The sequence below is a fragment of the Nicotiana tabacum genome, chromosome 19 (genome assembly GCF_000715075.1).
Source record: "Nicotiana tabacum cultivar K326 chromosome 19, ASM71507v2, whole genome shotgun sequence".
NCBI classification, from domain to species: Eukaryota; Viridiplantae; Streptophyta; class Magnoliopsida; order Solanales; family Solanaceae; genus Nicotiana; species Nicotiana tabacum.
Genome location: NC_134098.1, coordinates 38579076 through 38606862, shown reverse-complemented (window position 1 = coordinate 38606862; position 27787 = coordinate 38579076). Strand labels below are relative to the sequence as shown.

Sequence of the window (27787 nt, the reverse complement as noted above, 5' to 3'; positions counted from 1 at the left end):
TGACTCTATTTTCTTCAAGAATTTAATTATTCTTTTAAAAATTCACACAAACCCAAAGGAATTAATGTGTTGCTTTACTATTTTACGCAAAAAACAACGTTGAACTTGTGCTCCAGAACTAAAAAAATTACTCTTTTTTGGTTGAAAAAGAATATACTATTTCTACAACATAAAAATAAAGTATTCATTTTGTTAAAATAAAAAAAAATATTTTTTCTACATCATGAAAAAAAATTACTTATTTTGTTGAAATAAAAGAATACTTTTTGCTACATCATTTTGTTGAAATGAAAGAAAATATATTTTCTACATCATGAAAAGAAAGTACTTTTTTTGTTAAAAAAAATATCGTGAAAAAAATACTCATTTGTTGAAATAAATAAAAAATACTCTATCTATAACATGAAAAGAAAGTATTGTTAATAATATTTCTATTTAGGTGGGGGTGAGTTGGTGGGGGTTGGTGGGGGTGGGGTGTGAGGGTGAGTTGGTGGGGATGGGGGAAGGTTAGAAAAGAGTTTTGGAAAATATTTTTAAAAATATTTAAGTCAACCAAACATGAAAAAATTGGAAAATCGTCTAACTTCATTCAAAAATGAAACTTTAATTTTTATAGAATCAAATTCTAAAATCATTTCTATTTTGATCATTTCTTAGATTCTGTTGAATTGTATCGAATCCATTTTAGATTTTAAAGCGAAGAGTTACCTTATCAAACTAGAAAACTTTTTCTTTTTACTTTAATTTAAGTTTAACACATTAGATTCAGTAATATATTAATTCACATAATATCTTGAATGATTGAGAAGAGAAAAAGTTATCACACAATCGCTTGAAAAAATCTTTTTTTTTGGTTTTCGTTGGAGACCATTGCTTTGCTTTCTTTTGAACGTGCATATATTGAGAGAGGAAAGAGGAGAAAGATTATTATTTATTATAGAAGTTTTGAGAACACACGTGCGAGGTGCATTGACAATCATTATGTCATTTCTCTATTTTTCACCAAAGACATGGAATGCAGACCATGATTGGATATACATTAATAGAAACCAAAGTCATGAACCCTGTTTTTACAGTGACCTCACTTTCAGTCAATTGAGACTGAAAAATGTACAGTATACTGTAAATGACGAGATACAAGGCTTTGAACAACATCTAACTATTTTTGGTGTTGGCAGTAAAGACAGAAACAGGCTTGGTACTGCTTCTCGCAATACCATTGAAAAGCATTTCCAGCTGAAACATGTGAATCTCTACTCAAGCTTGGAGAGGAGGTAATCAACCTTTGAAAATAAGTAGTAGTCTTATTCCCATACAAATCCCCTCCTAAACAAGACAAAAATCTAACCACAATGAAATTACACCAACCAATTAACTGATTATACAAACAGCAGGCGCTCTGTTATTCAAGGCCTTTCAGCTCCACCCTGGCTTCTGTGTCAAGTCAAATGAGTGCCAATCTTTGTAATCCTTATTCACCACAAGAACTTCACAGCCTGCTCCTCTCCACAGCCAATCTCTGTATTCTTGTTTAAGACCAATATGTAATCAGATTGTACACCATCTTTCTACTTCAGTATTTTAAAAAGAACTTGGACGGATGCAAACAAACCGCGGAGATGAACCTTACTAAAGTTGCTTCGTCTCACCCGTCAGAAGAACTGTTAACTTAATACTGGTCAATGAACCCTGTTACAGTACAAAACCCATTGGGGAAGAGGGATTCCTTGGTTAGAGGCTCTGCTCAATAGTTAATTTGTAGCCTGAGAATACCAAGTAAAGGTGATTGCTTACGCATATACAGGCATTCATCTCTTCTTTTTCTTCAAAAGTGATGTGGCTTGCAGAATCATCCTATCAACTTCATCAAGATATGGTGTGTCCGCATCTTTACACAGAGATTTCTCTTTCCTCGAGTTGGAAGATATCTGACGCAAATGCTCCTCAAAATCCTGTTCTTCTCCGTTGCTGTGTACATGAAATTTTTCAAACTCATCCAAATAAAGAGTTTCCTCAGTTTTGTCCTCATCCTCTTCATCAGAGTCCATTTCAAAAATATCTGAAAGATCTTCCGAATCTGAAATGATATCTGAATATGTTGTGGACTCACCTTCTTCGCCTTTTTCATCATTTTCATTCATCAACTGTTTGAGCTTGTTTGATGCCTCAGTTTGAAGGACTGAACGGTGTTCAGGGTTAGAATTCTCAGAGCCAAGCAAGTGTTTTTCTTCAGGAGTACCACTTTTATTTTCAGCCTGCAGTCGAAGCAGCTCAAGATCCTGCTCAAGCCGCGGAATGTATCTCCTGACAGCTCTCAGGCCATCTCGATATTTAGATTTATCCAAGGCCTGTAGACAAGGAGTAATAACAAGAAAAACAGAAAGGAGGGGTTAGAGGCCGATACATAAACAGTTAATGTTCAGAAAATCCAGCAGAGGCAAACACTGCAAAATTGCATAATAAAAAAATAATAGATGCCTATGTAGAACCTTTTTCCTAGAAAGAGTACTTCTTGGAGACATTATTTCTGTTGGAGGTTGGGAGTAATTCTTCCCCCTGTACATTATAATGGTGTTGTCATCCTGCATATCAAGAACAATTCCACCACTTAATCTTGCAAGCTCTGCAGCAATTTCCTTAACCTCCTCCCGAGAGAATGTTTTGACCACCACTTTTAGAGTTTGGTGCTTCTTCCAGTGCAGGTGCATGTTAAGGATCACACCTTGGTATATCCCACGTCTTCCAACTGGCACATAATTCTTGCACTTCTCTCCCATTTTCAGAAAGTAAAAGTGTTCTTCTGGAGTCAGTATTTCCGGGTCATGGGTAGCTTCTGACTTTTCCTTGGGCTCAACTTTCTTAAGAGCTTCAAGAAGCCTTTCCTCTTTCTTCCGTGCCTAAGAAGATTAGAATTGGCAACCTGGTAAGGACTTCAATTGTAATTAAGGGTACATATATAACAAAGAGCAAGGTCCATCACCTCCACATCATCATGACAGTTATATTGTATCACGAAAAACCAACATGTAATGAGTCATATAGTGGTTAAATCTTTACCATATCCGCGAAAGAGAAGAAACTCGGAGTCATAACAAATACAGTTATACCCTTGCAAAAGCTGATATTTTTAGTTGGACCGAAACCATGCCATACATTTTCCAATCAATGTAATAATGGCATCTTGCCTGGTGTCGATGAAACCTATCCCATCCAATAATTATCAATAAAAGCGGACCTTAATTGGCCACGAAACTCCTCTTGATATCAGAGACATTTTTTTATGGCGGTGGTATTTGGACCGCTTGCACGCACCCGACTAATTCCACTGGGCACCTGCACCTCCCACCAACATGGGTAGCTCTACCTACCAAGGCTTGGATAGATCGGAAGAAAACACACTTTTTATTCACCTAGTGTTACCTTACTCAAAAAAAGAAATCACCTAGTGCCATTGCCTCTGCTGAGATTTGAACCTGAGACAGCGTAGTTCTCCCACTTCATTTATCACTAGGCCACACTCGTAGGCGCCATTCTTTTCTTCTTCTTTTTTCCAAACATTGATTTTAATAGAAATTAATTTGTCAAGCGTGATTATTCTCAGCCTAAACCACAGCGTCCACCATTCAAAGAACTTTTACATTTTTATACGTGTTGTTTCATTCCCCTTCCCCTGGTTTAAAGTAATTGATTGATCTTATTAAATAAGCTTGACATGGATCACATAAGAATGGCTTACGAAATTATTGTAGGGACAAGGGACAAGATGAAAACAGTTTACATAGGCAAATTGACCATGTAGCTCATAGTTCACACAAGACACTGCCTATTGCCCAAGTTTCTGCTTATGTTATAGCATTTTCCAGTGCGTTTGACTGCTCAATTAGATGTAACAATGAAGTTTCCCTATTAAATAATAAATTTATACTGTAAACCAGCAACCTTTTGGAGCAATGTCAGGTTATACCCTCAACTTATCTCAACAATAGGGAGGATTTAATTATAATTGTAGGGTGATATAGGTTTCAAAGATAACATGCGAGGTGGTATAATTTCATGACTAAGACCATAAACGGGGTCATCGTCCTAGTCCGCCTAAGACTTCCCTATGTGGATTAGAGCACGACATAACTCGAACATTCATTAAACATAAACTAGATTAATACTGAAAGTCTTCGGTGGTGGTATCAAGTGCTCGATGAAATAGCTGAGGTGCACTCAAGATTGCCCCAGCACCACCGCTATAAAAATGTTAATACTAAAAGTCCTCATATAATTCAACCTCAAGAATAAAAATGTTATACTAAAAGTCCTCATATAATTCAACTAGCAGACATGGAAACAACTGACTAAACTTGTAGCAACTCCCTGTGGAAGATTGTCATTTAACAAAACTAATCTAATACATTGAAAGTTAAGTATTTCTTTAAATAATTTTTGTAAAATAGACTAAATAACTAAATTTAAAAAAAAAACTATTGAAGAGTTTCTTCATGAGATTTGAAAAAAGAATTCACTAACAAAATATTCTTTGAAACTAGTTTAGCAAATTGTTATTACAATTTACTAGCGTAAATAGGCCCATGTGAGCAAGGGTTCAAAAAGCATCATTTCACCATAATAAAATCAAAAGTTTATTTCATAAAATCCCCTATAAAATAAAGTGTAAGATTTAATTTAAGATGGCAACACCTATTTGAATAAATCACCATATACGAAGATATCAACTACCTCGTAGAAGAATATTTTGCATACAACATTATTCAAGACTTAAACTAGGCATGAAATTCAAACTTTCAAGTCTCAAACACTAACAAGATAAGTCCCCATTCTAAAGTGAAAATCAAGAAGTAAACTTAATACATAATAAGACTTGCAATTGCATACCCCTCAAAATAGACAAACCGTTTACCAAATCAAATTATAATATAATAGCATCGTGACCAACAATCATTCAAAACTACAAATGTAAATATGTCATATGGATCATGTACAAGACTACAAGTCCCAAATCTCTACAATAATATAGATGCTTATGCAAATATGTTCTTCATGATAGCTTCAAGACTTCTATGGCCACCCTAGATTCTCTTATGGTATATCAAGTACGATATCAACGAATCATCACTAAGTATAAAGTTTAGTGGCACATAAACTTTGGGTTTGAAGCCATTAAATTCTCTAATTCTCATCTAAAATACAAATAGATCATATGAAACTTAGATATACAAATTTAGCTAACCTTTCATGTTAACAGCAAACTAGGTCTAAAAAAGAGTGCATGAAAGAAATTCATAAAATGAGTTTATCAAATCGTCATCAAGTACTTAATGAGAGTATGATGTTTAAAGTGAATCAAATATCAAACCTAGTCCAGGAAAAAAAAAACAGTCCAAGATACTAACATTCATAATCTCAGGTGTCAAGAAAGCTCCCAAAGCTAATTCAAGAATTTGTTTTTTATCAAATAGTCAAATTCGCCCAACACATACGTCATGCAACCACATTAATCATAATCGAATAACACGAAGGACCGAGACCCCAATCAAGTATGGCCAAAACCAATAATCAAGAAAATCAAGTACCATATTAAAAATGGATTTTCATTCTTACTTAAAATGAAGAAAGTCCATAGCTAAGATGAAATGCAAATCCAAAGCCAAGATGGGGCGAGATCACTATAGATTCTAGAGACATGGAAATATAAGCGACAAAGACAAAGTCACTATTACAAGGACAACGTCCCAACAAGAATGTAATATTGTTCAACCAATCTGTAAATGTGGGAGAGTTATTGAGTTATACAAGCACTTCACTTACTACCGATAAGATTTTAACGTACTCAAATATACAATTACACTCGATTTGTGGGCGCTTCAGTGTCGCATCAAGGTTCTAAGGCGTACTTTTCCTTACCAATGAGTGTAATCCTGAAAAGGCGATACTAAAAAATTGATATTTCACTTTATCGTAATTTTTTTTTAATTTCTTTGTCCATATATTTGTTATTCATGCTTATAATTATTGTTCTAAGACAACATATACATACTTTTACTTTTTCTCGAGTTGCGCCTTTTTTCATTAAAGCTCACGCTTTATTTGCGCTTCGCGATTAAAGACCCAACGGACCTTAGAGCTTTTTAGCGTTTTTCGCCTTTGATAACACTGAATTTGCTTCAGATAGGCAAAAATCCTATGTTGATCTTAAGAGACGTGAAATTGAGCATCAAGTGGGTGATAAAGTATTTTGAAAGGGCATTAACGTTGCAGGCCCTACTTTACCAAAAGTCATCTTCTTCTTTTTCCTTTATCATATCCTTCGTTAAAGAGCTCAACCATACAAATATTGCTCTTGTTCTCATTAAAAACAAAACTTTATTGCAAAAAATCCACTCTCTACCTCTTGAAAGATAAACTGAAATTTGTTTTCAAAAATCAACATGAGTAAAAGGATTAATTTGAAGCATTAGGTTTTAGTTAGAGAGAGACTTCTTTTATCTGTGGTATGCTTCTCGCTCAATATATGTTAGTGAAATAGTTAATATTTTGGTTAGTGAATTTGAGATCTTAAAAACTAAGAATTTAATCTCGTTCTTGAACTATATAACATTTGGTATTTGAGCAAAATTTCTTTCTAGAACTCGGATTGAGGTGATTCAAAATTCTATAGAAAGCTAAGAGATTAACCTACAACTTTTATGAAGATAAAAAATCTATCTCTGTTGTTTCCTGCATAAATATGAGCCGCAATACAGAGCGTAGGTGCTGCCCAGATTTTCTTCTTTTAAGAAATAGGAAGAGTTCTGACCAATTAGGCCCCCTTCTGATACTCATCATGACTTGTCTTAAATACCTTTAAATTTCAAACCTTAAGTGAGCATTCGATTATGTATTTAAGGTACAAGAGATACTTGTACAAGCTAAGGAGAATTCTTTAAAAAGGTCGACAAAATCACTTGATTCTTGGCTTAGAGGATCTATACTTCCTTGATGTTTGGTTGAGCTTTAGGAACACTAAGCGTGTGTTTGGTATGAAGGAAAACATTTTCCGATGAAGGAAAACAATTTTCGAAAAATGTTTTCCAATTTTCCTATGTTTGGTTGGCTTAAATGTTTTGGAAAACATTTTCCTCATCAACTCTAAAATATTTTTCCTATCAAAAGAAGGGAAAACATTTTCCAAAACTCTTTTTCAACATTCTCCACCATATTTCCCACCCTCCCACCACCCCACCCCCATCCACCCCACCCCCAAACCATCCCCATCCCCACCAACACACCCCTACCCACCCACCCCAACCTCGCCCACCACCCACCCTAAATAGAACTATTATTAAGAGTACTTTGTTTTCATGTTGTAGATAGAGTACTTTTTTTATTTTAACAAATATACTAGTAAAAATATTTTCTTTCATTTCAACAAAACGAGTACTTTTTTTTTCATGATGTAGAAAAAGTATTTTCTTTCATTTCAACAAACTAAATATTTTCTTTTCCTGATGTAGAACAAATATTTTCTTTCATTTTAACAAAACAAGTACTTTCTTTTCATGATGGAGAAAAAATATTTTCTCATTTCAACAAACTAATTATTTTCTTTTCATGATGTAGAAAAAAATATTTTCTAGTATTCAACAAAATGAGTAATTTCTGTTCATGTTGTAGAAAAGATACTTTCTTTTTCAACAAAATAAAGTATTTTCTTTTTAGTTATCGAGCTCAAATTTTAATGTTGTTTTTGTGTGAAAAAGTAAAGTAGCACATTAGTTCCTTTGGGTTTGTGTGAATTTTGAAAAGAATAATTAAATTTTTGAAGAAAATAGAGCCCAGGAGAGGGGGGAGGAGTTCAGGAAACATGGGGATTCTGGGTAAGGTGGGTTGAGGAGAGTAGCATAAAAAATTATTTTTCTAAAAATATTTTATACTCTCTAACCAAACACTATAAAATATTTTCCGGAAAAAGTTTTTCACTCACCAACCAAACAAGGGGAAATAAGTGATAAAACGACTCATTTTCCGGGAAAACATTTTCTAGAAAAACATTTTACATGAAAAACATTTCCCTTCATACCAAACACACCCTAAGTCTGCAAGGTTTGCACATAAACTAGAATTTTCCATTTAATTTATTTTGTCGGAGTATTTTGAATAGTTTTACCCTTGGTAAAATTTGTCTTTACTTTGAGTTGTTGTATCAGTTTGTTGCTACTTTAGTACCCTACTTGCTATGTTTAATTATGAAAGCATGGTTTGAAACACTTCCATAATTTGGCTACCATTGAGAGTACAATTGTATAGTTAAGTTAAGTATACGTTAAAATCGTGTTGGTATCATGTAAAGTACTTTTGTTAGATAATCTAACTGCCTACATATACGGATTGCTTGAGCATTGTTGCATTCTTTTTGGGACTTTGTTCTTCTTGTGATAGTGACGTTGTCGCTTATATTGGCATGTCTCTTGATACTATATGAATCTTTCTCCATTTTGACTTTAGATTTGGATTTCATCTTTTTAAACATGGTACTTGATTCTTTAGATTATTAGGTATTGACCCTACTTGATTCGCGGCCTCATTGTTTCTTGTTATCCGATTATGCTTGATGTGATTGCATGACGTATGCGTTGGGCGAATTTGACTATTTGCTAGATTTTTTCTTGAATTAGCTTTGAGAGTTTTCTTGACAATTGAAATTATAAATATAAAACTACTTCATGGTTTAATATCTGATTCTCTTTAAACATCGTACTCTTATTAAGTACGTAATGATGATTTAAACACATTATATGAATTTCTTCTTGTTACTTTTTTTGATACATAGCTTATTTGTTAACATGAAAGTTTAGCTAAATTTGTATGGTCAAATTAGTTTGTATATTCAAGTTTGTTATGAGCTATTTATATTTTAAATGAGAATTGGAAAATTTAGTGGCTCCAAACCCGAAGTTTAAGTGTCACTAAGTTTTATAATTTTTTTTAATAACTGTGGTGTCTAGGCCAACTTGCGCGTACCTCGACTAATCTCACGGGATACTTTCTACTTCCCGCCAACAACAGGTACCGGTAACTCTATCCACCAACGCTTGAACAGATGGGAAGAAATCACCTAGTGATTTTTTGTCTCCTCTAGGATTTGAACCTGGGACCTTATGGTTCTCAACTCACTTCATTGACCACTAGGCCACACCCTTAGGTGTACACTAAGTTTTATACTTAGCAATAGTTTGTTGCTATCATAGGTGATGTACTGGAAGAGAATTGAGGATGGCAATTCAAAACAGACTTTTAGAAGCTATCATGAAGATCACATTTGCAGCATCTATATTTTTGTTGAGATTTGGGACTTGTACACGATTTATATGACACTTTCAAATGTAATTTTGAATGATGGTTGGTCATGGTGTTATTATTTTATAACTTGAATTTGGTAACTGATTTGGCTATTTTTGGGGTGTCCAGGCCAAAGTCTTGTTATGTACTTGATTTGCACTCTGGGAACAAATAGGGACTTAACTAGTTAATATTAAAGACTTGAAAGTTTGGATTTCATGTCCAGTTTAAGTCTTGAATGATGTTGCATGCATAATATTCTTTTATTAGGTACTTGATATATTCATATAGTGCTCTATTCAAACAAGTGTTTCCATTTCAAAAAATCTTACAATTTATTGTATATGAAATTTTACGAAATAAACTTTTAATTTTAGTATGATGAAATGTTGCACCTTTTAGAACCCTTGATCACATGGGCCTATTAGTTTCATATTTGTTAGTACACTTGAACTATTTTTCTTAAATCTCATGAATAAATTATTAAATAATTTTTCAATATAGTTAGTGTGCAAATTTAGATACAACTACATAAATACATAACTTTCAAATTTTAAAAATATCACAATATGACACTCGAGACTACCAATTTGGGAATGGAAAGAGTACTAGGATAGCACATATAAGCACAGACATTTAGGTAGATAACAAGTCTCTTTTCACAGATTGCCCTAGAGTAAACAAGGATCAAGAGATGGCATAAAAGGGTCAAAGGGGCACATGAGGTTAGAATTTCAAACATTTGAAGCCACCATAGTACTTTATGATTGATATTTCAAACACTTTTTTATACTAGTGATATGTAGCAATCTCCCAGTTTCAGTTTATGTGATATATTTTTCCTTTTAACCTGTCCCAAAAGAATATTATATTTTCTTATTCAGAAATAACTTAACTTTAAACTTTTTATTTTTTCATTAAGATGATTTATACAAATTTATTAGCTTATTTTAGACGACAAATTTCAAAAGTTTTTACTTTCTTTCTTAAACTCAGCACAGCCGCATAAATTGGAACTAAAGCCCCGGAGAGAACCAGCAAGAAGTAGATGAGTCTTGATATCTTACACATTTTTCTAGAAAGCTTCCTACTTGTACTACACAAAGTAAAGAAGATTTACCTTGCTCAATTTGTAAAGAATTTTGTTTTCTGCAGTCATTCTTTGGAAATCTTTCTTCTTCTTCCACCTGAAGAACTTTAACCACCTTACGACCTCTCTTTTGCCCTTCAATTTCTTCCTTTTGATTTTACCTTCTCCAGAACTCTCTTCAACAGCAGCAGCTGATTCCAGAGCTTTGCCAACCGTACAGAAACCTCGACCCAAATATACGCATCCAAGATCACATTTGGGTGCTCTTATGTGTGACCCAACAGCGACTCCTCCAAGAAAAACCTTGCATTTTGCAGTAAAAGGACTACTAAACTATGGGATTTTTGCAAAATTATTTGTGTCTATGTATGTATATTTGGAAAGAGAGATAAAATTAATATACCTGGTTCTTTGTTGGGATAAGAGAGGTTGAAAGATGAAGGGATTGGAAAAGAGATGTTTGAGCTGCCGTGATTTGCAGATAATCCCCGGTAACAAACTTCTTCCCACCATTTTCACCGTTCTTTCTGCTCTTCGGCGGGAACCAGAAAACCGGAGTTGCGTTTTCCAGATACTTCAATGGGCTTCTGTTAATGAGTGTGGGTTTTTCTGATAATGGGGTAGAAATCCCACCAGAGTCACTCTAATAGGCTGGTATTTAAAAAGGATAATCTAGTGTTCTACCTATTAAAAACATCAATTAACTCCCTATACTTTCAAAATATTTATTTTACATTCTATACCTACTTTATAAAATTATATTTACTTCTTAAATCTTTAATACTATTTTATACCTTTACACATATCCCAGGACTAGATTATCTTTCACTCCAACTTAATAAATTTCTTAAAACACTCCATCATCCCACAGAATTAGGATTATACATTTTTATTAAAAAAATTCGAACCCTAATAATTTCTCTTGTTCTAAATAAACAACCCTTTCTATTCTTTTCTATGACATGGGGATGCAGAAGGAAGAAGAATATTAAAATGGAGCATTTATTATGTACAAGGAATTACCTCTTTATCATTTATTTGTCAGATGAAGTGTTTCATCTTTTTTGTTTTTCTCTTCTATCTATGTAATCAAAAGAAAAGTTAAAATAACGTATAAATATTTTAATTTGGGATACGGTATCTAAACTAAAAAAAATATTAGAATGTACTAGTATTCAAACTAATATATACACCACAATATTCTAATGAAAAATGTAATATTCAAATCAAACATGTCATAATATTCAAATAATGTGGGATATATTATCCAAACCAAATTAAACGTAACAAATTACAATAGATTAATGAAGAATATAGTATTCAAACCATCATACCATAATATTCTAATAAAGAATACAATATTCAAAATCAAACATATCACAATATTCTAATTTGGAATATAGTATTCAAACCAAATATACCACAATATTCTAATTTGAAATATAGTATTCAACTAAATATAACGCAATATTCTAATTTGGAATACAGTATTCAAATCAAACATACTTTTATTTTTATTTATTGTGTATATATTGTTTTACTTGGAATATTAACATACTTTAATAGTATACAATGACTAGTTTATTGTATAATTTTTTATTGTATACAAGAAAATACGGACAAAGGTTCCCATAATTAAAAATAAAAAAATTTAATGGATAATATTTTTTTATTCTTTCATTTTATGTCCAAGTTTAAAATGGATGTAGTAAGATTTTGGATTTGCTTCATATATATAATTTCCTTTAATTTAGGCGACAAATTTGTTAGGTAGTTATTGCCCTTTGACTAATTGAATATGTGGAGTAATCAATTAATGTGTACTACATGTAATTTTATAATTAAAAGGTATAGTGTTAAGGGTTCTTTAGAGGGGGTATACCGTGTAAAGTTTCCTAAAAAAAAATGGAAAACTAGTGGCTATGTCCATTTATAAGTAATTCATTACAAAAATTGGTCAATTCATTAAATATTATTAATATAGTCAAATGTTATCAATATTAGTCAATTAGCTATTTGTAGCAAAAGAAAAAGGTCAAATCTTTGCTTTCTTTTGAGTGGGTGTTATTAGAATAGATTGGGTACATCTTAAGAAATTTGAATCTCAGTTTTGTGATGATTTGACGGAGTTTTGAGGTAGTTTCAATTCAAAATTCGAAGTAGAAGATGAAACATGAAAAAAGAATATATGTATCACACTGTGTATCATTTGTGTATCACATATGTACCATATTTATATCAGATGTGTATCACATATATACCTGTATGTGTGATACATGCATGATATATGTTTGATACATGTGTAGCAGTCTCGCAGAAGAATTTTTCGAACTCAATTTTAACTACAAATTTTGACACCAAATCAATTCAAATCACCTCCAATCTTCCTCAAAATTTCTATGTTGATTCATCTATATGTTTTCAATGAATTTCAACCATACCCATTGAAAAATGTCCTTTTTTGTTTAGATTTTTGAAATTTTGTATATATGTTTTTTGTATTTTATCATCTTGTTTGCTACCTCATCCATGAAATTTTCTTTCTGTCGTGCATCTGATGTTGCTTATCGCGCTTAAAATATGAAAAGAGATCTTTGCGTGTAATTCTTGGAGAGAAAGAACCTTATTTATTATTTGAATTTTTGAATTTTTACATATGCTTGGCTAGTTTTGATAAATTTATAATTAGTGGCTAGAGGTTGGTAAATAGTACGCATTTGTGACATTTACGTAAGATTTTCTTTAAAAATGCGCCTAGGAAACCACACACGGCCCATTATGATTATTTTTGAGTGAAACAAAGAAAATTGTCTTCATTATTGCCCTCCACATTTTAATCAATGTGTCATACTTTTTTTCTTTAAGTTGTTTAAAAAATATAATAACCTTATACATTTAGTAAATTTTTAATTTAACATTTTAATTTTATCTTTAATATCAATCTCTTATATACATGGCATAACATGTTTGAGACCGAAAATTCAAAGGTTAATTTTAGTATGTTATATGTGTATGGGGTAAAATTGGTTGATAACAAGTGGTCGAATGGTAAGATGATACTTGAAGTCGAAGATAGACAAATGACAAGTCGGGAAACGATTAATATCGAATGTGACGTGTGTGACCGGTATCGGATGGATTTGGAAGGGAATGTAGCCGCGGTAGAAGTTCACAGATTCACCATCGGACAACATTTAATGAGGGAATATTTTCTAGCATTAAATAAGCAGACGTTACAAAGAATATTTGCATTCAAGACTTGTTGTTACATATTCATCAATGACACTTTTATTCTCATTTATATAGGAGCTTGATCCTAGGATCTTGTTTCCCTAGGTAGAATTATAATTAGTGGGGTTAACACCATTGTAAGGACACGAAACACTCTCTATGCAAAAGCCATACTTTACTATTTTGCTCTCAACTTTACTATTCAGTTCTCACTTTAACAGCTTCATCGTTGCTTTATCTCTACTTTCACTTTTGTTCTCGGAAAGGCTGAGTTCGGAACCAGGCTTGTTATCTTCTTTAATTTCAATCGCTAAATCTTAACTTCAATCTTATTTTTTTTATCGTTTTGGGGTCAAATCAATTCGCTTGTCTATAAACCACGTTACAAATTTAATTTTACCATTTTACGGGTAAACAGTTTGGCGCCCACCATGGGGAATAGAAATTTGTGTAATTGCTTTGATCCATACATTTATTGCTAACAAGTTTCAGTTCTTTCCTTAGTAAAAATCACATATGGTAGCTAGCGATGTCAACAACACATACAACGTTGAAGCACGCATTGAACAGGAAGAATCGTCCCAGCATGATGACTTAATAAGTGACACCCGTAACGAAGGTGACGAAATAACCCTGATTCTCTAAGGTCAGATCCTCGGCATGTGTGAGACCCAACTCTTGATCATGTGGAGGAGGAACATGTCATAGAGACGGTCAAACTCCTGAGGTAACAACAGAAAACAATCATAGATCATCTCTCAAGGCAGGTTCAGGTGATGACAGAGTTAAAACAAGCATTGACAGGTGCTTCCAACAACGTGAACGTAAGGGGACCAATCCTTGCCAGTGTTCCCATAAATCAAACGGATGAGAGAATCGATAACAACACCCCCAAGGGGCGAAGTCGGTTTTGACGAAGCCGGAGGGATCGGTAGCGGATCTGGGAACAACAATGGAAGCGATCCTTTCAAAACCGAGCTCATGAGGTTCATGAGAGAAATGAACAAATGAATGGATCAGAATGCGAAAGAAGTTTCTCGCTCGAACGGATCAAATTTCGGGCGCACCACCAGTGTTAAAGGGTCCGAATTCAAAAAAGTACACACAGTTGCCGTTTAAGCCAAGTGCAGCACCAGAGTTAATTCTGAAAAAATTCAAAATGCCGGACATACCAAAGTATGATGGGACTTCGGATCCACAGGAGCACATCACAACCTATACCACAGCTATGAAAGGAAACGAGTTGGCTCAACATGAGATCGATTCGGTTTTGTTGAAGAAGTTTGGTGAAACCCTCACAAAGGGGGACCTGACACGGTACTCTATTTTACCCGAGCATTTAATTGATTCTTTTGAAATGCTTGCATACTCATTCATTAAGGCCCATAACAGAACAAGACAGGTTCAGGCTAGAAAGGCATACATTTTCAGAATTGCGCAAGGGGAATCCGAATTGATGCGAGAATTTATGATCTGATTCCAGAAAGAAAGGATGTTGCAATCGGCAGTTCTAGATGAGTGGGCAGCGGAGGCATTCACAAAGGGTCTAAATTCACTGAGTTCTGATGCCTCTCGGAAACTGAAGGAGAGCCTTCTCTAGTTTCAGGTAACCACATGGGCAGATGTCCATACCGTTATGAGTCAATAATAAGGATAAAAGACGATCAACTTGGGTCTTCGGTATCGACTAAGGGACGGGGTCGAGACAAAAGCCAGGACAAGTTTAAGAGCGATTTCAATGCAGACCGGCGGACCTCTAGAGGTTATTTTCTACCGTACGAGAGGACTGATGGGCGTAGCAGCAAAGGGTTTCAGACATCATATAGGGTCGTTCCCGATAGAAGAGTCGATCGTGGCCGGAACAACGGGTCGTTGCGAGAGAAAGAGGTGCCACGGGCCCGAGTCTCCGCATATCCCAGGTTATCGGATTACAACTTCAAAATCAGCCTAGTAGAGTTGGTATTGGCGATGAGAAATGTCAAAGAAGCATGGTTCTCGAAGACAATCCACTAAGATCCTAGCTAGAGGGATCCTAATTTATGGTGTGAATACCATGGAACTCACGGCCACAGAACTGGGGACTGCCGACATCTTCGCGAAGAGGTGGCGATATTGTTGAAGAATGGACATCTCAGTGAGTTTTTAAGCGACTGAGCCAAGAACAACTACGGCCGAAGCTGGGACAATGCAGAGCCTTCGAAGGTAGCAGAAGGGTCACCTCAGATGACTATCAACATAATCTTCGGAGAATACGAAGTCAATGGTGTAACCTTTTCAACAGCGAAGAAAACAAAGATATTGGTGACTCACAATAATAGATTCCAGGAAGTCGCAAAAGATGATATCACCTTCACGGATGAGGATGCTAACAGACTTCTTCTGCCATACAATGATGCTTTGGTAATCTCTTTCAATGTTTTAGATTTCAAAATTAATCGTATTTTGGTTGACCCACGAAGTGCATCCAACACAATACAATGGAGAGTTTTGGAGCAAGCAAAGTTAATCGGGAACATCGTTCTGGCGATAAAACTCTTAGGTGGCTTCAACTTGACAAGCGCGACAACCCGAAGAGATATTTTTATTCCCACACACGTCGAAGGAGTAACGAAGACTACTCTATTCGAAGTGGTGGATGACGATATGGGTTACAATATAATCCTCGGAAGGCCATGGATATACGAGATAAAGTTGTACCTTCAACATATCACCAACTGTTAAAATTTTTGATGTCGGAGGGAATCAAGAAAATAAGAGGAAACCAGCCGGCAAAGAGGGAAATGAACGCGGTGACTGTTTCTAGTAGCAAGGGAAAGAGTCCAACAAATAGCAATTATAGGATCCAATTCCTTCTCCCTTTTTGAATGAAGATCATAAGAGCGAGGAGTCATCAGAATCCTATCAGGTTCTGAGACACTTTCAGCTACCAAAGGAGACGGATACGACCAAGTCGACCGCAGAAGAACTTGAGCAAGTGGCCTTGTTCGAAGAGTTTTTGGAAAGGAAGTTTCATCTGGGAACATGGTTAAATCCTGAGCTCAGGTTAGAATTTATAAATTTTCTTAAAGCTAACGTTGACTGCTTTACATGGTCCTACTTAGATATGACAGGTACCCAATTAGAGGTAGCGGTCCATAATCTAAATCTAGATCCAAACTTTCCACCGGTAAGACAAAAGAAACGTCTCATAGTGGAGGTCAGGAACATGTTTGTTAAAGAATAGGTAACCCAGCTACTAAATATCAGTTCAATCCGGGAGGTAAAGTATCCAGAATGGTTAGCCAATGTAGTTGTAGTACCAAAAAGAATTACAAATTTAGGATGTGCGTAGACTATAAAGATTTAAATAAGGCGTGTCCTAAAGACTCGTTTTCGCTGCTAAACATTGATCAAATGATTAATGCGACGGCCGGATACGATCTAATGAGTTTCCTTGATGCTTACTCTGGGTACAATAAAATCAAGATGAATCTGAAGGATCATGAAAAAACTTCTTTCATAACAAACTTTGGCACATATTGCTATAATGTTATGCCTTTGGGGCTTAAGAATGCCGGAGCCACTTATCATAGGCTTGTTAATAAAATGTTTGAGGGTCAGGTAGGCAAAACAATGGAAGTATATATTGACGACATGTTAGTCAAGTTTTTAAATGCATGAGATCACTTGAAACACATCCAAGAGACTCTCGACCTTCTGAGGAAGCATAACATAAAACTCAACCCGGAGAAATGCGCATTCGGGGTTGGTTCCGATAAGTTCTTGGGGTTCCTGGTCTCGCAAAGAGGGATCAAGGTAAATCCCGACAAAATCAAAGTTATCGAGGACATTCCAGACCAATTGACAAGTGTGAAGGAAGTACAGAGGTTGACCGGAAGGTTGGCGTCTCTAAGAAGATTCATCTCAAGATCCTCGGAGAAGTGCCATCACTTCTTTTCACTTTTGAAAAAGAAGAACAATTTCGAATGGACTCCGGAATGTCAACAGGCATTGAAAGACCTAAAAAGGTACCTGTCCAGCCCCCCGTTACTGTCAAAACCAGGGGAAGGCGAGCAGTTGTTAATATATCTAGCGATCTTGGAAGTAGCCAAAAGTGCCATATTGGTCCGAGAGGAGGAAGGTACGCAATTTCCTATTTACTACGTTAGTAAAATATTTTCGGGAGCAGAGACTCATTATCCGTACCTCGAAAAGTTGGCCTTAGATCTCGTAGTTGCCTCTCGAAAGCTTATGCCTTATTTCAGTGCCACACAATAGTCGTTGTGACAACCTTTCCCTTAAGGAACGTCCTTCACAAGCCTGAGTTGTCAGGCCATTTAGCTAAATGGGCAGTCGAAATTAGCGATTCGACATTGAGTACAAACCAAGGAATGCAATCAAGTCGCAAGTTTTGGCCGACTTTGTGGCTGATTTTAGTCCTGGGTTAATGCCCTTGGATGTTAAGGAAGAAGTGCTGGTGTCAAAACGGTATCGGGTTTGGACCTTGTTTACAGATGGGGCTTCCAATGTAAGAGGGTCCGGTCTCGGGATAGTTCTAATCACACCCTTGAGGGAAACCTTGAGGTAGGCATTAAAATTGTTCCGTTAACTAATAATGAAGCCGAGTATTGTTGCAGGACTAGAACTAGTCCGGGGACTAGGCTCTAAGGTCATCGAAGTGAAATACGTCTCCAGTTGGTAGTAAACCAAGTGTGTGGGATTTTCGACACAAAGGAAGAACGCATGCAACAATATTTGAACAAGGTTCAGGCTTTGCTTGCACGATTCAGGGAATGGTCAATCATCCACATTCCAAGGGAAGAAAATGTGGAAGCAGATGCATTGGCTAATTTGGGGTCATCCACGAAAATGAAAGGATCTGATTCTGGTACAGTCGTCCAACTTTTACATTCGGTGTTGGGCGTGGATGTCTACTGCGAGGTAAATGCGACCAACTTGGTTTGGGATTGGAGGAACGAGTTTATCGAGTATCTCCGCCATGGTAAATTACCCAAGGACTCAAAGGCGTTTCGGGAACTACGGACTAAAGCAGCTCGTTACTGCCTCGTGGATGGGCAGTTATACAGGAGCTCATTTCAAGGACTGTGGGCCCGGTGTCTAGGGGCCTCAGAGGTGGACTATGTGATGAGGGAATTCCACAAAGGAGTTTGCGGGAATCATTCCGGTCGAGACTCGTTAGTTGCCCTGGATGGAACATGACGCAAAGGCATTCGTTCAAAAATATGACAAATGCCAGCGTCATGAGCAGTTGGTGCATCAACCGGCAGAACTTTTACAGTCGATGTTGTCCCCGTGGCCATTCATGACGGACGGACGAACATAGTTGGTCCTCATCCACCGGGCCCCGAAAAAGGTATGATTTTTTTAGTTTTAACTGATTACTTCACCAAATAGGTTGAAGCAGGTCCTTACCAACATATCGATGAACGCAAAGTAGTCGACTTCATATAGGACCACATAATCTACCAATTTGGAATACCGAAGGAAATCGCTTGTGACAACGGGCCACAGTTCATAGGTTCAAATGTCACAAAGTCTTTGGAAGGGTTAAAAATCAAAAGAATTACATCTTCATTGTACCACCCAAGTGCTAACGGATGATGGTAGGCTATCAACTCGTATTTTAGTCGCTTATTACACTCCAATTTACTGCACTTTAATTGAGTTTGAGCTTTAATCGCTAGTGTTTTGCACTAATTGTGTGTTTTATGCCTTGTATGAGTGATTCCGAGATATGTAGATGTTATGGAATGAATTCGAGTAATTTGGAGCTTTGAAGTCTGAGTAAAAGCCTAAGGGAATAAGCCAGGATCGCGTTCGGGGGTAGAACCACGTCGGGATAGCTAAAAAGCAAGAAAAATCAGTACTTAGAGAAAGTCCTACAGCCGCGGCGCGTGGGACAGCGCATGGCGCGCCGCGGCTGCACAATTTCCCTGAAGCCTATTAGAACAAGCTCTCTGAAGTTTCCCACAATCTCCCCGCATGGCGCGTCGCCCCATGCGGCACGCCTGTGCAATTTTTACAGAGTTATTATCCTAGTTCATGTAGGAAAAGGTGTTCTCGTCTGGGCCCGACCCTACCTAGTATAAATACATGTAAAAATATTATTTTAGGGACTTTTGACACATCTAAGACCTAAATAGGCTAGAGAGAAGGTGGAGGAGCGAAAGCACAAGGGATTCATCATTTAATCCTCACTCAAGACAAGAGTTTGGATCATTTTATGTTTTTCTTTATATTTGTGATGAATTACTCCATATCTATGGAGTAGTTCTCTTTAGTGATTGATGGATTTGGTGTATTGATATTTGTTTGTGGATAATAACTCTAGTTTTTATGTATTGAATCGTTTTGGATGTTTTATATAGTTGCATCTATATTCACATGTTCATGTAATCAAGAGAGGCATAACTTGTGATATCTTTGCATTATCTTGTTGGTTGAATTCATTAATTCTTCTTAGTAATCGAAAGAGGCTAGTTGAATTGTTTATTAAACCAAGTTAGGAGGATAATCGAGAGAGGTTTTCCTAAAGACCAATCCACTACGAACTCTTGCATATCTTCACCGAGCTTAAATTGGTTCACATTGTGAGGTTGAGACTTAATCGAGAGAATAGTTTCTACTAAACGTTTGAACTAATAATTGAGTGAATTTGAGAGACTCACTTGAACATTAGAAGTGAATTAAATAGAGTTAAATCCCAGACAATTATCTTGCACCTATCCAATCAATCCCTATTTTCTTCCATTGATATCTTCTTTGCTTACTTTTGTTTCGATTGTCATAGTCAATTAGCTCTAGATTCTTAGTTAATTTTAGTTTTAATCACATAATTCCCAACTATTGATCATCTTGGATAGCAACCAAGCTATAAACTATGAAAATATTATTTAACTCCAATCCCTATGGATAGGATATTATATTATACTATATTCGACTAGCGAGCATATTTAAGTGCGTATTTTGTGCTGGTCAACGGACAAGCGGAATCAACCAACAAGGTAATTATTCAAAACCTTAGGAAGAAGTTAGAAGGTGCTAAGGGCAAGTGGTTCGATGAGCTACCGGGGGTAATATAGGAATATCAGACAAAAGCGAAGTCGAGCACGGGAGAAACACCCTTCTCACTCGTGTACGCTGCGGAGTCTCTAATACTAGTAGAAGTGAGGGAGCCAACTTTAAGGTTTTCCCGAACAAACGAAGAGGCAAAAAATGAAGCGTTGTTAGTAAAGCTGGACTTGCTCAACGAACACATGGACTTGGCGTACGTAAGGATGGTGGATCAAAAGCAAAGGATAAAAAGATATCATAATCGCAGGGCCAATCTCCGCTATTTCAAAGTAGGAGATTTGGTTTTGAGGAAGGTGACTCAAAGCACTCAAGAAGTCAACGCTGGGAAGCTGGGACCAACATGGGAAGGTCCTTACCGGGTTTCAGCTATCACCGATAAGAGATCATATGAGTTGAAAAATCAAGATGGAGTTAAATTACCCAGCAATTGGAACGTGAATTAGCTCAAAAGGTATTATTGCTAATGGATCCTGCCAGTACAAAAAGTATGTGATGTACTTTTTTTTCCCTTCGATAAGTTTTTGTCCCAATCGGATTTTTCTGGCAAGTTTTTAACGAGGCAGCAACGGAAAGCATACTACGAAGGAAGCGTCATTGGTGAAGGAAAGACCTGTAAATATCATAGCACTGAAATTTTCATTATTAAAAAAGGATTATTTAACTATTAACAAGTTGTTTCCACCAGTGAAGCTGCAATCTGGGTACAAGAATTCCAGTGCTCGAATTCGCATGCTTCGTATTTGAACACTGGGGGGAATAAATATCTGATACGGCACTAGAAATGCCACGAAAGCCTGGACTGCGAGAACCGGGATCAATATTTTATCAGGACCGGAGACTACATGATCAACCCCGTAGAAATAAGTTGTACAAGTTAGCCACATGTATTGGCAGCTTTATTTACTTAAGCAAACGAATGCCTATGTACTTTTAAAAATAGAGGGAATAAAACAAAGTTCTTTTATTTTTATCTTGATTCTTATCCAAATGATGAGTTAATTTTATCGCTAGAAAGTTAACAAAAACTTCAAATGCTTGTGCTAGAATGAACATGATACTTCCTCTTTAAGAGCACCATAAACATAAGGTCCCTCTCTTATGAGACCCTCATAGTAAAGGGAAGGTTCCGGAAGAATTTATGCCCGGAATCAAAAGCTATGGGTTGAAAAAATATACCTGAAGCTTTAATCAACTAAACATAAAAGGAATATTTTTGCACAACACTTAAGCAAATTTTTTTTTTATTATCAGGTACTGAACTTGATGAAAAGTTTGGCATAATTACAAAATATAAAAACATTATACATCATTGCCGCTAGAACCCGAAGGAAGAGAAGGATCTACGTTTCCCCTGTAGAGGAAGGCGGATTCACCAACGCTTCAGGGCCTTCATCTTCTTCAGTCTCCCTTTCGTTTTCCGAATACACGGAATCATTATTTGAGGAGTCAGTCACAGTGGGCCGAGCAGGAAGTTTTCACGAGCGGATAACTCCAGTTCCTGGGCCTGGGCAATGCAATCGTTTATGTTGGCGATGACCACTTTGGCCTCCTCCAAGGTCTTCATCTTCATATGATATATGGCATAGGTCTTCTCGAAGACAAGGGAATCCTCTTGAACTTGGAGTTTTGCTCGAAGTTTATTGTTTTCGGCCTGGAGCTCTTCTCTTTCGGACTTCATGGCATGGAGGCGGGAGTCAAGCTCAACATTTGTAGTTGAGTGAAGCCAATTTTGCTCCATGGCCCTCTTAAGCCTCTCTTCCATTCGGGCACTCTTCTTCTCGGCAGCATTGGCCTCCTCGGTTTTGGAGCATAAGTTGGACTTCAAGTTATTGATTTTCTCCTGGAAGGTAGACTCGCGCTCAGTAGCGGCAATGGCAGCATCGTGACATTCGGCCCACTTTGCCTTAGCTTCTTCAAACTTTTCATATAATTGAGTAGCTTATTGGCTGTGGAACTTTCCCGTCAAGCAAGAAATCTTCACCTACTTCCCGGTAACACTAAGTTGCATTATCGAAAAAGTAGGGGGACTATCTGTATGTAGTAAAATTGGTTGATAACAAGTGGTCAAATGGTAAGACGACACGTGGAGTCGAAGATAGACAAAGGACGAGTCGAAAAATAATTAGTACTGAATGCGACGTGTGTGACCGGTATCAGATGGATTCCGAAGGGAATGTAGCCGGCAGTAGAAGTTCAAAGATTCGCCATCGGACAACATTTAATAAGGGAATATTTGCTAGCGTTAAATGAGAAGCCATTACAGAGAATATTTGCATTCAAGGCTTGCCGTTACATATTCAGCAATGATACTTTTATTCTTATTTATAGAGGAGCTTGGTCCTAGTATCTTGTTTCCCTAGGTAGAACTATAAATAGTGGGGTTAACACAATTGTAAGGACACAAAACACTCTATACGCAAAAGCCATACTTTACTATTTAGCTCTCATACTTTACTATTTAGATCTCACTTTCACAACTTCATCATTGCTTTATCTTTACTTTCACTTTTGTTCTTGGAAAGGCTGAGTTCGGAACCAGGCTTGTTATCTTCTTTAATTTCAATCGCTAAATCTTAACTTCAATTTTATTTCTTTATCGTTTTTGGGTCAAATCAATTCGCTTGTCTTAAACCACATTACAAATTCAACTGTACCATTTTACGGTTAAATAATATGCACATTTGTTTTAAGATCACAAGATTCACATTTTATTCTTAAATTCTATGCCCCTACAAACTAACTGATGTTAGGCAAAAATGCCATACTTTTAGTAATTACTAGCCTTACATGTTGTTAGTTTAGTGGTTAATTGTGCGACGTTTGAGCTAAATTATATTATTTTATATGTAGGAGTATCGGAAAATAAAGACGAGTGAAGATTGCATAAAAAGAGGACGAAAATGCAAGAAAAGAGCACAAAAATGCCAAGTACCAAAATCGTGCTACAGATTAGGCTTCGCGAGGTCTATAGCCAGCTTGACCGCGCTACAGACCAGGCTTCGCGAGGTCTATAACCATCTTGACCGTGATACAGACCAGGCTTCGTGAGGTCTATAGTCAGGTTGAGCGCATTATAAGCCTGACTTCGCGAGGTCTACAGCCCAGGAATTAAAAGTCGCGGGTGAAAAGTCTCCAACCCGGATTTGGACTCAAGGACTTCAACCCTAGCCTATAAATACTCCCTAAACATGTCTAAGAGAAGGGGAGGATTTTTTTAGAGCAGATTCGACCTAAAGGGGAGACGTTTTTGGAGAGGCGATTCGACCCAAGGAGGCAAGAACACGCTAGGAGCAAGGCAGAGAATTCTTCTGCGAGTTTTTCACTTTTTTCTTCCTATTTCCATTATTGGTTATGAATTCTAGTATTGTAATTTTGGATACTATTATGAATAGCTAATTTGTTATCTAGGATTTTGATGAAACCTTTTGTAGGATGAATTCTTGTTATGTTTTTATATAACTGAGTCGTTGGATTTCTCTACTTGTTCAACTACGTATTTATTGCTATTGATTGAATGGCCATCAATTGACTGCACCTATTTAGTATGTATATTGCTCGAGAGAGAGTACACATTTGGGTAGTTGTTAAACAACATCACTCCTAACGTATATGAGAGATCAATACGGAGGGTTTAAAGGCAGGATTAAAGATAACAAAACCTTGGAACGATCGTAATGAGCGGTGAATTAGTGCCAGCTAGCGTAGTTCGAGAGAATGCGTCTAGTAAATTGTGATAGTTGCTCGAGAGAGAGCTACAACACCCAAAGTACTCACGATCGGTAGAGAATACTTAGGCGAAATTATAGAAGATGTAGCAGGAAGGATTCCGACAATTGGAAAAATCATAACTCTAGGCCTCCTTAATCTTTTCTCCAACCCTTAATATCTTTAGTTGTTAATCTAGTACTTTAATTTGTTAGTTAATTAGATATAAGAATCTTAATATTTATAACTTAGGAATTGTTCGAGCTTGTCTTCTTAGTGATAGTCAACAGTTATAGCTAAACCTTAATTTTTTGTGGGATTCGACTCCGGACTCTTAGACCGGATTATATTTATAACGACCGCTTATCCTTTTTAGGACTAGAGTTGGGCGTGATCACTGACACACATAAAGTTAAATAGGAGAGTGATTTAAAAAGTTAATTTTTCTTAATGTTTTATTTTATTTTATGTGCTATCTCTTTTGGATGAGGCGAGTGGCCTAATGAAGTTGAATAAAGGACGTTCTTCTGTGAGATTGAACCTTACATCTAAGTGATGCAGGTTATTGAAAAGGATAATATCATTCTTCTAGTTGAAGTAAAAGAAACGGAGGTTCATCTCCTCGTCAGTTAGCTACAGTTGGCAAGTAGATTACCATGAAGGACTTAAAATTATGTCGATAAACCATTCTAATTAAAGCATAAGAACCCCTTAATTTCAGTTCTCTCTTTTGCATTAGCGTTTGACATTCTCTATAGGAAGTGGAGTTTGTCTTGTAATTAGCATTTCGCTTTCAGTGCTGTCAATGATGCTCGGTATTCAGGTCAAATCTCATTTAGGACTGACATTCTCTATATATTTTCTTGTCCTAAATATGAACAAAGACCGTCATTTTATGGAGGAGTTTGCAACTTTCATTAATAACAATAGTAAACCGTGCAGACGTCCTTCTGTAAAACGTCTAACAATTAAGCTATGAAAAAATGAACATTAAGCTGATTGAATGGAATGAACAGACAAGCAAATAATACATTCCCTCAGAACAACAGTAGAAAGGATATGAATACAAGACAATAGTGAAAATCAAGAACACAACATTGACATTTAACAACAAATGCGAAACAATCTCGCAACAATATTAGAGCTACATCTTACATATAGGACGGATGAATAAATCACAAACCCTAAATTAATACAAACCAATTAATGCAATTGACTTCCTTGTTGATGAAGAACAATATAAACAAGAAGAAAGAAAAAGAAAAGATGAAAAAGTCATAATACGTGCAAATGTCTTTGATCAAACTATTTAGGAGATAAGACGTGAGTGCATTAGCTCCAGATTAAGTTTTCTCATATACAAAAGGCTAGCTGATTCCTTTGTAGATATCTACATTCTAAATTTCCAAATGTAATTTGGATAGACCATTTCTTGAAGCAATCAAATGCTTTAATTTGTTCTTCTTATTTTAAAAGAGTATGTCAATTTGAACTCAAAGAAGCAAATCCACCACGTTTCATCATTTGTCTAAATTCCTTATAATCAACCATTCCATCACCATCCACATCAACTTTCATGATCATTCTCTTGCAATCTTCAAGTGTTCTTCCTTGTTTCAAACCCAACGATGACAAAACGGATCTCAATTCCTCCACAGTTATGAATCCGTCGCCATTTTGATCGAACACGTTGAAAGCTTCCCTCATGTCTTCCTCTTCGTCCCTCTCGTCCATTATCGACTGATACAATGTCCCGAATTCCTCCATGTCTACGTAACCATCTCCGTTTACGTCAATCTTTTCGATCATTTGCACCAGTTCTATTTCAGGAATGTAAATTCCCAAATTCTGCAATGAATCGCTTAGCTCCTTCCTAGTAATTTTTCCATCTCCATTTCGATCAAACATATGAAAAACTCTACGTAGCTCTGCTGGATCCATTTCTTGGATAAAACGTACAGCCCAAACCAAATAAATGTAACAAGAAAATCAATGAATACCCACCCTTCTAGTTTTTCTTTTTCAGAAAGGAAACAGGAAAATTCAAGGTGATTTACAATCTTAATTTACTTGAATTGAAAAAGGGAAGAAAAAGAGAAAGAGAAAAGGGGTTACAAGTTTGTTGAGAAAATACGGATCCAATTAACTGGGGAAAAGGTTTAGAGAAGATGTTAATATACAGAAAAAGGAAGAAAATTGAAGGTGGAGAAAAGGAGGATGGTTTTGAGGATAGCCACTAATATCGTTAAATAACTGATTTAGAATTTGCTCGGAATTGTTTGAGATTTTTGCTTTAAGATTGACATCTAGATGATCAGACCTCTTCTTCTAGTTATAATAATCAGTTTAAGTACTTATCATATAAACACATTAGGAAATTAAGTTGAGGAATATTTAAGGAATGGATTCTGGTTGGCATCTTTGAAAGAGTGTAACTATGGAACTTGGAACTTGGATGTATATATTTTAGACGTGAGGTGACGTCTTTGATGTATTGAAAGTTGAAATTGTATTTTAACGTTAATTTGACTTGAAAAAAAATAATGTTGATTATTTGATAGAATAAAATTCATTATTTCACTTTATCTATTTCTCAAACAGATTTTTTAAATATATTACTAATAATTCAAATATTAAAGTCCATTTTCTGCAAATACAGTTAATCAAAAAATATTTGGAGCTTCATGTTGTTTGACCAAAGAGTATGACTTTCGGTTAAACCTTTATTTTTATATAATGATGGGTTAAACCTAGTTAATAATAATATTCCTAAACGTGGATCTTGAAATTACGGTAATATGGGGCTGATCTAGTGGGGGATTAATAATATCGTGCATTAAATACTCCAAAAGTATGAACAATAATGGAGGAGTAACTAGCAATAAATAATAATAAATGACATTTAAGTAAATAGAAGGAATGATTCACTCAATAATAAATGAGTTAGATGATTGTTCCTCCTGACAATGATGCGTGACAGATAACTCCGAGAATATTCGAACTATTCTCGTATTTGATGGAAAAACATGGAATAATATGAGCAAAAATATTAATAAAAAAGTAATGTTTGTATCTTTGCTAGAGAGATAGAGAATCTTCTTCTAAAAAGTGTTCTTGTCAAGTGAATATTACATGTCTTTCTTCCTTATCTTTTTTATTTATTTATTAGAGATATGTCTCTAACAAACCCTAATAGTACAAGTGCAGAGAATATTTACTAGAATATTCTCTTTCATATCCTATTTCAAAAACTAGCCGTTACTATTCTGTCAACGGTGCTCGACCTCGGTCATTGTTGACATCTCGACCACGAATCTCGCTGCTCCTTGGCCGACCTCGACTGACTCTTTCCTTATTGCT

General features: G+C 36.0%; 3 protein-coding genes across 4 annotated transcripts; 1 reads left to right on the top strand and 2 right to left on the bottom strand.

Moving 5' to 3' along the window:
- Positions 1–995: 995 nt before the first annotated feature.
- Positions 996–11056, bottom strand: LOC107775408 (putative CRM domain-containing protein At3g25440, chloroplastic). Of its 2 annotated transcripts, XM_075239851.1 has the most exons (5): positions 10821–11056; positions 10448–10742; positions 2490–2897; positions 1795–2348; positions 996–1689 (listed from the first exon to the last, which is right to left on the bottom strand). In XM_075239851.1, the coding sequence occupies exons 1-4, from the start codon at positions 10928–10930 to the stop codon at positions 1809–1811; spliced, it is 1353 nt and encodes a 450-aa protein (XP_075095952.1). In that variant the 5' UTR covers positions 10931–11056; the 3' UTR covers positions 996–1689; positions 1795–1808. The 2 variants fall into 2 exon arrangements, with proteins under 2 accessions (XP_075095952.1, XP_075095951.1); XM_075239850.1 differs by having other exon boundaries at positions 996–2348.
- A 7314-nt stretch (positions 11057–18370) lies between these two features.
- Positions 18371–18847, top strand: LOC142173434 (uncharacterized). The gene has a single exon (XM_075239024.1). The coding sequence runs from the start codon at positions 18371–18373 to the stop codon at positions 18845–18847; it is 477 nt and encodes a 158-aa protein (XP_075095125.1).
- A 6558-nt stretch (positions 18848–25405) lies between these two features.
- LOC107775410 (calmodulin-like protein 3) lies at positions 25406–26714 on the bottom strand. The gene has a single exon (XM_016595136.2). The coding sequence runs from the start codon at positions 26366–26368 to the stop codon at positions 25910–25912; it is 459 nt and encodes a 152-aa protein (XP_016450622.1). The 5' UTR covers positions 26369–26714; the 3' UTR covers positions 25406–25909.
- Between the last annotated feature and the right edge of the window lie 1073 nt (positions 26715–27787).